The sequence below is a fragment of the Canis aureus genome, chromosome 11, assembly GCF_053574225.1.
Source record: "Canis aureus isolate CA01 chromosome 11, VMU_Caureus_v.1.0, whole genome shotgun sequence".
Classification (NCBI taxonomy): Eukaryota; Metazoa; Chordata; class Mammalia; order Carnivora; family Canidae; genus Canis; species Canis aureus.
This window is the reverse complement of record NC_135621.1, coordinates 29029088-29040360: the sequence shown is the minus strand read 5'-3', so window position 1 is coordinate 29040360 and position 11273 is coordinate 29029088. Positions and strand designations below refer to the sequence as shown.

Genomic DNA, 11273 nt, shown 5'->3' with positions numbered 1-11273 from the left:
CTAACAGAATACAAGGGAACAGAAGTTTATAAAAAGCTCTATTTCTATAAATACCATAGTCATGTCACAGGCATCACACTCCTATCAGTCTGAGTCTCCAGAGACATTTCAGAGATGCTGTAGCTAAATGTGGACTACAGAATTTACCTACAAGTATTGTCAACCCTCACAAATGCTTATTGAACAACTTCCATTTGTAAGGTTCTGAATGTCAAGAAAAATTACCCGAAACTTGGAAATACGCAGAAGGAGTAACTGGGTATACTTTCAGTATATCCTCAGCACTTTGTGGCAGACCTACAGGGTCCTGGATCACAGAGGGTATGCATGTTTCTATTAACTAGACCAATGCAGGGCAAGATTGTGACAGGATTTTTTTTTTTATTTTTTTATTTTTTTTGTGATAGGCTTTGAAGTAAACTAAAAGATTGCCAAATACCTTCAGTGGAAAAATAGGTTGCCCAGCACATCCTTCCAGGTTCCTCAATTCTGTGAGAACTCTGCCTTTCATTGTCTTTGAGCTACTTGACTACTCTGGAAGTTATAGGTAATCATAAGTAATACAAATCATTCTTGCCTGTAGAAATGTAAATTGTATGAGGAGGAATGCAATTCATTCTTGTCTTATGGATATTGCCCTGTTTTTGATCAATTTCTAATTCATGTTAGCATTCCTTATTTGGCTCCATATGTGTGTTAATTTGATTTTTTCTTTGATCTGGTTATAAAATCTTATTAGTTCCTGCATTAATTGATGACTTCAATAAAATCTTTGACACTTTATATTTGTACGTGATTATATGATCTTTTAGATTTTACCTTTTACTATATTCTACAACACCGTAGGAGCCAAGGTTAATTTGTGGAAAACTGATAGCAATGCAGATGATTCTTGTCTGAGGGTGATGCAGATGATTCCAGTCTATAGCACTGGAAATGAATTTCTTTTTTTTAAAGATTTTATTCATTTATTTGCACAACCAGGGGGTGTGGCAGGGAGAGGGAGAGGGAGGAGCGGTCTTTCCACTTAGCAGAAAGCTGATGTGGGGCTCAACCCCAGGACCCTGGGCTCATGACCCGAACTGAAGGCAGATGCTTAACGGACTGAGCCCCCCAGATGCCCCTGGAAATGAATTTCATTGTGTAGAGAAGCAATTGATTTCCCTCCAATAGAAAAGACAAGTTCAAATGTTAAAATCTATTGCCTTGTAAGATATATATTTTTTTTTTTTTATTAAAGATTTTATTTTATTTATTCATGACAGTCACAGAGAGAGAGAGAGAGGCAGAGACACAGGCAGAGGGAGAAGCAGGCTCCATGCACCGGGAGCCCGATGTGGGATTCGATCCCGGGTCTCCAGGATCGCGCCCTGGGCCAAAGGCAGGCGCCAAACCGCTGCGCCACCCAGGGATCCCCTAAGATATATTTTTTTAAAGAATTTATTTATTCATGAGAGACACAGAGAGAGAGTCAGAGATGCAGGCAGAGGGAGAAGTAGGCTCCAGTCAGGGAATTTGATGTGGGACTTGATCCGGGGTCTCCAGGATCACGCCCTGGGCTGAAGGCGGCGCTAAACCATGGAGCCACCGGAGCTGCCCGCCTTGTAAGATAATAATCAGATTTTCATCTATTAACAAATTTATTTCAGCATTCCTTTGACTACATAAATCTGTTTGTCAAATTATCCTTTGAATCAGTTTCTTCATTCCTTAAGGAGCTGAATCAAGTCTTTGACACATTTATTTTACATGTATTTGCAAGAAAGTTATGTTTTCAACTTCTGAAAATCATACGTTAGTATATGTACTAGACCAACAGATTTCACAAAGGTGAGACAGAACCTCTAGTCTCAAGAAGTCTAACAGGTGAACTATGACGTGTGTCCAATATGTAAAGTAAGTTAAATTTTATAAAGGCAATATACATGTTACAGAACTCTAAAGAAAGGAGACATTGTACCAGTGAGGTTGATTAGGAAAGGCCTCAGAGATCATATTTGAAGTGGCTTTTGAGGCAGAAATGGGGACATCTCAGGCAGAGGGAGTAGTATGAGCAAAAACACAGGAATAGAGATACTTGTTTTATAGATAAGAAAGTAAGAAGTTAGGTTTAGGTATGTTGTGTTTGAAGTACCTGTGTGATACTCTTGTAGAGGAGTTCTGCAAGCAGTTGGAAACATATCTAAAACTCAAGTAAAAGGCTAAACAAGAAATAAAAATTTGTAAATCACTAATCGGGACGCCTGGGTGGCTCAGTGGTTGAGTATCTGCCTTCAGCCCAGGGTGTGATCCCAGGGTCCTGGGATTGAGTTCCACATCAGGCTTCCTGTGGGGAGCCTGCTTCTCTCTCTGCCTGTATCTCTGGCTCTCTCTGTCTTTCTGTGTCTTTCATGAAAAAGTAAATAATAAAATCTTAAAAAAAAAAAAAAAGCACTGATCATAAGAGAAAGTCTACTGCTACTTTGTATTGTTATATATACAGGTTATGATGACTGTTTAGTAATATTAATAGCTTCCACTTATTATTTACTAGTTTACCTGTCGGTTTCCTTTTTATTATTTTGTTTTAACTTTATGAGAACTCTTGGGTATATATTATTATCCACAATTTGCAGATGAGAAGATCAAGGTTCAGAGAGAAGTAATTTGAGTAATTTGCCCAAGGTCACAATTGCTGGTAAATGAAGATGTCAGATTAGAAACGAAGTTATTTGACTCCAAAGCTCATGTTCCTAACCACTAGACTATATTGCCCCTCAAAACTGGTTTTTATTTTTTGATTTTGTTTTGTTTTGTTAGAGAGGTAGAGATTAAGCACTATATTCTGAGCACACTATGAGTTAGGTTACTTCTCTTAGGAAATAGCAGGGGGGCCTCCCCTGAGGATAGCAAATGGGTTGTATGCAAGGCCAGTCTTGCTAAACTAAAACTAGAGCAGGGTAAGAAGGCCTGACCAAATCAGAAAATAACCTTTTGGCCTTGATGGTAAATACTCAGTTGGCCATTTACAAATGGCAAGATGCTAAGGACATGAGAAAGAGGGGAACCAAGCAAGATATCTGCAAAGTTGAACTGGGATTTGTTTGCTTTTTTGGTTCTAGAAACAGAATAAAACACAATTACTTCAGAAACTTGACCATTTGAGTGCCTCTTCAGTTTGGGGTAATTATTTATTTTTAAAATTTTTAAAATTTATTTATGATAGTCACACAGAGAGAGAGAGAGAGAGGCAGAGACATAGGCAGAGGAAGAAGCAGGCTCCATACACTGGGAGCCCGACATGGGATTTGATTGTCTCCAGGAATGCACCCTGGGCCAAAGGTAGGCGCCAAACCGCTGCGCCACCCAGGGATCCCTGATAATCTTTTTCTATTCAATTCCTTGAGAACTCTGTGTTTTCTTTGAATAAGAAATGTCTTTCTCTTACATCTGTATGTTAGTAGTTGAAGCCATGGGAGTAGCTACAGCAGACTAGTTTCTTTTTAAGATTTTATTTATTTATTCATGAGAGATACAGAGAGAGAGAGAGAGAGAGAGAGAGGCAGAGACACAGGCAGAGGGAGAAGCAGGCTCCATGCAGGGAGCCCGATGCAGCAGACTAGTTCTGACTGTCTGAAAAAGAGTATCTTAAAAAAAAAAAAAAAAAAAAAAAAAAAAAAAAAAAAAAAGAGTATCTTTAACAAACTAAGAAACAGTGTAATGATTAAAAGTGTCAACCCTAGATTCGGACAGTACAGATTCTAATCCTGGTTCCATCCTTTATTGATTGTGTGATTTGGGCAAGGCCATTCACTCACTCACTAAGAAAGTATTTATTGAGCACCTGCTGAATCCTTGCTGTAGGCACTTGAAATCTGGAAGTGAGGGCAGCCCCAGTGGCGCAGCGGTTTAGTGCCGCCTGCAGCCCGGGGTGTGATCCTGGGGACCCTGGATCGAGTCCCACGTTGGGCTCCCTGCATGGAGCCTGCTTCTCCCTCTGCCTGTGCCTCTGCCCCTCTCTCTCTCTGTGTCTCTGAATAAATAAATAACATCTTAAAAAAAAAAAAGAATTTGTTTAAAAAAAAAAAAGAAATCTGGAAGTGAAAAAAATAGACAAAGATCCTTGCCCGTATGGAACTTATATTTGGAGAAAGGAAGAAACAGATAATAAATAATGAACATAATAAATATGTTATGTAATATGTTAGAAACACAGCAAGTGTTATGGGGAAAGAGAAATAGAGCTGGGTGAGGGACAGTACAAGTGTGGAAACTGGGAGGAGTTGCAATTTTAAATAGGGAGATCTAGATAGGTATTGTGGAGAGGGTAACATTTGATCAAAGATTGGAAGAGGTAAGATTGACAGCCAGAATGAGGGCTATGTAGGGAAAGATGATTCTAAGCAAGTACAAAGCACCTAAGGTAGAACTGTGCCTGGCATGTTTATAGAACATCAAAGTGCCCACTGAGGTTGCAGAACTGTGAGAAGAGGAGAGCAGGGGCAATGCATGCATGTAGTGGTATGTAAACCACCCTAGAGATTGAGCTATTATTCTGAGTTAAGATGGGGAGCCATTGGAGAGTTTTAAGAAGAGGACAGATATGATCTGACTTAATTTTACAAGGGATCACTCTGGTATCTGTGTTTAAAATAGACTGTTAGAGGGGCAATGGCTACCTAACTGCTTGAGCCCTTGGTTTGCTCATGGTGAAAATAGGGATAATGACCTCCATCTCTTAGGGTTGTTGTTATAAACAATGAAACATATATATGAAGCACTTGGTGCAAGGTTTAGTACATAGCAGCCACTCAATAAGTATTAGCTATCATTATTAGCATCATCATCTTCTCAACTAAAAAGTTTTCTCTAAAGTCAAGAATTTTTTGTAGGAAATCTTTAGGGACCAGAAAGAAGGGAGGACATGCTGCACAGCAAACTACATTTTGACATTTTTAGCTCTGATCTAGTTTTGCTGTTTTTATTCAAATTTATGGAAATTTGACATTTCTAACCTCTATAATAACTTTAATTATCCTTTATTGAGTCTACAGAACCAATATGGCCTCAAGGCTGTAAGAACTGCAGGAGTTACTTGGTCCTGCAGATATGGAGTATTTGATAAAATATGCAAATGATTGAACACGTAGATGGAGTTCATTTGTTAATTCAACAAATAGTTATGGAGTTCTTACTATGTGCCAAGTATCATGTTAAGTGCTGGGGACATTTGTGAGGGAGATGTACGTGTGATCAGCTGATGCAATTCAGAGTGGAAAGTGTTTAGGAAAGTTTTTAAATTAATTAATTAATTTATTTCTGAGAGAGAGAGAGAGAGAGTGCATGAATGGGAGGGAGGAGCAGAGCAGGAGAGAGAGGGGAAGCAGAATCCCTGCTAAGCAGGGAGTCTGACTCTGGGGTCTGATCTCCCCACCTGGAGATCATGACCTGCGCAGAAGCCAATAGTTGGACACTTAACCAACTGAGCCACCCAGGTGCTCCTAGGAAAGTTCTAAACACAGCAATCTAAGATACAGACTAAGACATTTTAGTAAAAAAATGGAGCAATCCCTACTACCCATTTAATTCAACAAAGAACATTCGTAGCAGATTTCTAGGGATTGCTGAAGCTCCATAAAACACAGCATTTGTATATTATAGTCTATAGAGACAGGTCATGAAAAGCAAAATGGTTTAAATAATGATCAGATAAACGAGAGAACTGATTATTTACTACTTATTCAGTGACAGCCCATAATAAGTACTGTGATTCATAGTAAAAACCAGATTAGAAGCTCATGGGATTTCTTTTTGGTTGATTTTTTCCTCCCTTGAGTAGTTATTATATATCTCTGCCTTGTTGTTCAAGGTTAGCTGGTCAGTCAGTCACAAATATTTTGTATCTATTACATCTCAGGTATTGGGAATATAGCAGTGAGCAAGAGAATAGTGTCCCTGTCCTTGGGGTATTTGCTGTCTAGCATGGACGACATGCATGATATAAATCATTACCAGTGAAATATAAGCTCTGTGAGGGCAGGGACTTGTCTTTTTTTTTTTTTTTTTTTATTGGTGTTCAATTTACTAACATACAGAATAACACCCAGTGCCCGTCACCCATTCACTCCCACCCCCCGCCCTCCTCCCCTTCTACCACCCCTAGTTCGTTTCGCAGAGTTAGCAGTCTTTATGTTCTGGGACTTGTCTTTTTGTTTTAGTTACTGTTCTACCCCCAGAACCTAGAACAGCTTTTGTGTAGTAGGTCTCTCTGTAAACATTTATTGTTTATAATTTTTTTAAAGATTTTATTTATTTCTTCATGAGAGACACACAGAGAGAGGGGCAGAGACATAGGCAGAGGGAGAAGCAAGCACACAGGAAGCCTGATGTGACTCGATCCTGGGTCTCCAGGATCACACCCTGGGCTGAAGGCAGGAGCTAAACCACTGAGCCACCCAGGCGTTCCTATTGTTTATAATTCTTAATTAAATAAGTAAAGTACCATGAAAGAATGTAAATCATAGAGTACAGCCTAGACTGAAAGGTTATGGACAGGTTCCCTATTGAAGTGATGTTTAAACTGAAACCTAACCCCCTCCCCCCAAAAAAACCAAACTTGGCAGAAGAAAGGAGAAGAATACATCCCTGTAGGATCTGCCAGTGGTATAATTACAGGCTCTCAGGAGAGGCAATTCTATTTAGTGCCATATGCCCAAGAATCTGATTAAAAACGAGAAAATATTTACCTGTCATAAATCTTGGCAATTCTCAGTTCTCCTCTTCCTTTTCTCAAGCTTACTCTTGTTGTTGAAGCATGAGCCAGAATGTGTCCCCCAATGGGTTTTTTGGGGTCTGCCTGAAAACTGAATTAATAAAACACTTTTTTTTTCAAGTTTTATCATATGGACTATATATAGTAAAATTTGCAATTAAAAGGCAACTATTCTGTGGAGGACAGCATGGGACGTGTTCTAAGCAAACAGAGGCTCGTTTGTTAACTATGGAGTAGGGTATGGTTTGAAGCTGCTATCCAGTTCAGGCTTCCAAGAGTCCAATGAGGTACAGTTCATGTTTTGATTGATTTTTTTAAAAGGAAAAAACGCAAATAAGATGTTATTCACTGTCTTAGGATAACTCTTGGAGGTAAGCAATTTTTCTTAAAATACAAAGAGTAAACTTATTTATTCATTCATTCATTTATCAAAAATGTTTTTTAATGGCCTGCCACGTGCCAAGCACTATTCTAGTCTAATGAATAAGAAATATCCAATTATCCCTATGAGGTCATGGTATAAATGACAGCAGATTGAGAACCTCCTTCTTGTTCATTAACTGTATGTTGGAAGCCTTCAACATCATATTGGTTACGAATTTGCAGTGAGAATAATCTTGGAAATATCCTTGTCTTTATCACTGATGCTCAAAGTTTACTCCTCCAAAAGAGGATACAGAAAAGATAAGTTTTTGCTATGTCTGAATTCAAAAAATATATTATGATTGCAAGGTAGTTACAAATATTATTGACACTCATCTTAGGAGATATACACACTACGGAACTAACATTCACTTGGCAAGAAGTGAAGGTTCTGAATAACCCTAATAGTGAACCCTTTTAAAAAGCTTAGATGTAGGGATGCCTGAGTGGCTCAGCAGTTAAGTGCCTGCCTTTGGCTCAGGGCGTGATCCTTAAGTCCTGGGATGGAGTTCCACATCAGGCTCCCTGTATGGGGCCTGCTTCTCCCTCTACCTATGTCTCTGCCTCTCTCTCTGTGTGTCTTTCATGAATTAAAAAAAAAAAAAAAAAAAAGCTTAGAAGTAAAAATCCTCAATGAAATACTAGCAAACCAAATCCAGAAGCATATTAAAAGGATTATACACCATGACCAAGTAAGATTTATTTCAGAAATGCAAGAGTGGTTCAGCACAGGAAAATCATCAGTGTAATATACCAGATCAACATAATAGAGGGGAAAAAATCCGCATAATCATCCCAGTTGATGTAGAAGAAAACCTAGGCTTTGAAATCATCAATAAAGGGAACTGAATATAAACTAACAGATTATACTTGATGAAAATAAACTGTGACATAGCCTAATAACCTCAGCTCTGGGAGAATATGGTTACAAATCAACTGAAATTATGTTTGTTCCATGAAGGTGTTCAGAATCCTGGTTACTCTAAGCACGAGGCATGATATAGTAAGGATGTATAGCTGATTGGCATGAGGTTAAATAGACTGTAGGGCAGTAGGGATAAGAAGCTCTCTGGTAAAGGAGTCTGCTCATAACATCAAGAGTCTGCTTATAAACTGCTGCTTGGTTAAATGGCTCAGGAGTTAGGACCAGAAGATCCTTGGTTGGGGCTCGAGAGGATTGGTTAAGATTCAGTAAGTCCAATGTTGGAACAAACACAGAAAGTTAGTTTTGGAGTAAACCACTATCAAGAAAGTAGCAGCCAGGCAGTTGTCCCTGACAGCAGTTAAGTCAGAAGGCTATATATCACATCTTTATCCATTTATCAGTCAATGGACATTTGTGCTCTTTCTATAATTTGGCTATTGTTCATAATGCTGCTATAAACATCAGGGTGCATGAATCCCTTCAAATTAGTATTTTTGTATCCTTTGGGTAGATACCTAATAGTGCCATTTGCAATAACATGGATGGAGCTAGAAAGTATTATGCTAAGCAAGATAAGTCAGTCAGAGAAAGACAAATACCATATGATTTCACTCATATGTGGAATTTAATAAACAGAACAATTGATCATAGGGGGGAAAAGAGAGGCAAATCAAGAAATAGACTCTTAACTATAGAGAACAAACTAATGGTTACCAGAGTGGAGAGGTAGGGAATGGCTTAAATAGGTGATTGGGATTAAGGAGACCACTTGTGATGAGCACAGGGTGATGTATGGATGTGCTGAATCACTAAATTATATACCAGAAACTAGTATTACACAATATGTTAACTAAGTGGAATATAAATAAAAACTTCAGAAGTTTTTAGGCTAGGTTGCTTTCTGCGGGCAGCTGAGGGGTAGTAAAGCTAATGTGATCTCAGTTGGATGAAATATCTAGAGTTGAGTTGTCTATATAATGCTTACAGATCAATGCCACTCTTTTTAATGGAATGGTTCTAAATTTTCCAGGTCATCCTACATTATCAGTGCTTCTTAAAGGTCTTAAAAGACTAATGCACTTTTCATATTGTGCCTTTAGTGCTATTATTATTATTCACCTATTATATTTACTCTCAATCTCTCTTCTATCACCTGTCACTAAGCTCCTTAAAGGCAGACAATACTTACTGTATTTGACCTTGCAGTGGGATGCCTGGGTAGCTCAGGGGTTGAGCACCTGCCTTCAGCTCAGGGCATGATCCCGCAGTCCGGGGATCGAGTCTCACAGCGGGCACCCTGCATGGATCCTGCTTTTCCCTCTGCCTCACTCCCTGTGTGTCTCATGAATAAATAAATAAAATCTTTAAAAAAAGAAAACTTTGTAGCAACCAGCTACACAGTGGGTGCTCAAAAATGTAAGATACAGAAATTATATAAATATCAAGGAGAATATTGGACTGTAGAAAGATTGATGCTTCCACAGAAAGTAGACCAGTTAGAAATTTCTACCAAGAGGAGACAAACATAGTCAGCTAAATGGGTGGAGAGAAGTTTCAACAGCTATGTTACTAGTTCTCACAGATGGTCTCTTGGTACTGCTTAGTAATTCTCCTATTTGAGCGTGGTTAGTCTCCGTAAGCACCCTTTCCATTCTCGTCCTTTCATCGTGGATGACAAAGCTTGCTTCTTTGTAAAAAAGAAATGAGTGTTTTTAAGAGGAAGATCCTCTTCTTTCCATCTGCTTCCTCAGCTTTCCATCCATACTTAGCTATGGTTGTAGTCATCCTTCCTTCTTCCCTCTCAAACTTTGCTGTTTCCTTATTCCAACAAGCCTTCTTATACTTCAGTGCCTCTACACACACAATTCCTTGCAACAAAAGCCCCTTTCCCCACTGTGTTTGTTCACTTAGCTCCTACTCACACATCTAATGTCATCCCTTCTTGCAAACCTTGCCTGATCTTCTGAAACAGAGTAGAGCCTCTAGTCTGTGTTCTCATATTACAGTATATTCCTCTTTTAAAGCATTCTACACTGTAATTTTTTTTTCATTAAGTAGACTCCACATCTAATGTGGGACTTAAACTCACAACCCTGATATCAAGTGTCACATGCTTCACCAACTGAACCAGTCAGGTGCCCCTACATTTGAACTGTGTCAGGTCATTTATGTACATTAGTTCTACCCTTACCCTGATCTCGGCACATAAGAGATACTCAATAAATGGTAGCTATGATTATTTAATTATTTAATTAAATGATTCAGCTAAAATAGCCACTCTTTCAGTGACATGTAGACCATGACTTTCTTAAAGTTTCTTTGAACTTCCCGAGTATTTTAGTTGTTATAACCAAGGCTCGGGGTAAAGTACAAGAAGATGCAGCATTCAGCATCCTTTTAGAGGGCTTTAATTTACTTCTATTTCTGACCTAGTAAAAACAGCTTCAGAAAACCACCCACATTCCTCCTTCAGCCTATTCTTATTTCCCCTTCTTTCATATTTTCTTTTCTTCTTTCCTCCTTTTCTCAGGGGATGGGAGAGTATGATGAGGAGGAGGAAGAGGGGGTGGATATTAGGAATAAAGAGAGGCCAAGAGAGATTGTGTCATTTACCCTCTGCTGGTTGAACAGGACAGAGTGTATGACATCGTTGAGGGTAAGACCCAGAACAGCCTGACCTCCCAATGTCAAATCAGGGAGCTCTAGTCATGAAGTACAAGATTATGGTGACAGTAGGGCAGCTGATATTTTCCTAGGAGTGGGATAGGGAGGGTAGCACAGAGAGGCTAAAAGAGCATCAACTTTGAAATCAAAGATACCTGGGTTCAAATCTTGGCTCCCGTTTTTAAACTGGATGCTTGAGCAAGTAGATACTCTGGGCCTCTGTTTCCTCCTTTAAAAATTAGGAATAATGGGATCCCTGGGTGGCGCAGCGGTTTGGCGCCTGCCTTTGGCCCAGGGCGCGATCCTGGAGACCCGGGATCGAGTCCCACATCGGGCTCCCGGTGCATGGAGCCTGCTTCTCCCTCTGCCTGTGTCTCTGCCTCTCTCTCTCTCACTGTGTGCCTATCATAAATAAAAAAAAAAAAAAAAAAAAAAATTAGGAATAATAATAGTATCTACCTCAAATGCTGGTTGGAGTGGGGACCTTCAGGGGACTGCACAAGGGCAAGT

The 11273-nt window shown here is 39.3% G+C and overlaps 1 protein-coding gene across 1 annotated transcript in view; it reads right to left on the bottom strand.

Annotated features, from left to right (window-relative positions):
• The window catches only part of DMC1 (DNA meiotic recombinase 1), a 36670-nt gene that overhangs the window by 646 nt on the left and 24751 nt on the right, over positions 1 to 11273 (bottom strand). The window contains exon 13 of the mRNA XM_077914526.1: positions 6726 to 6842. Within this exon, the coding sequence (XP_077770652.1) occupies positions 6726 to 6842 (117 nt within the window). The remainder of the gene's footprint in view (positions 1 to 6725; positions 6843 to 11273) is intronic.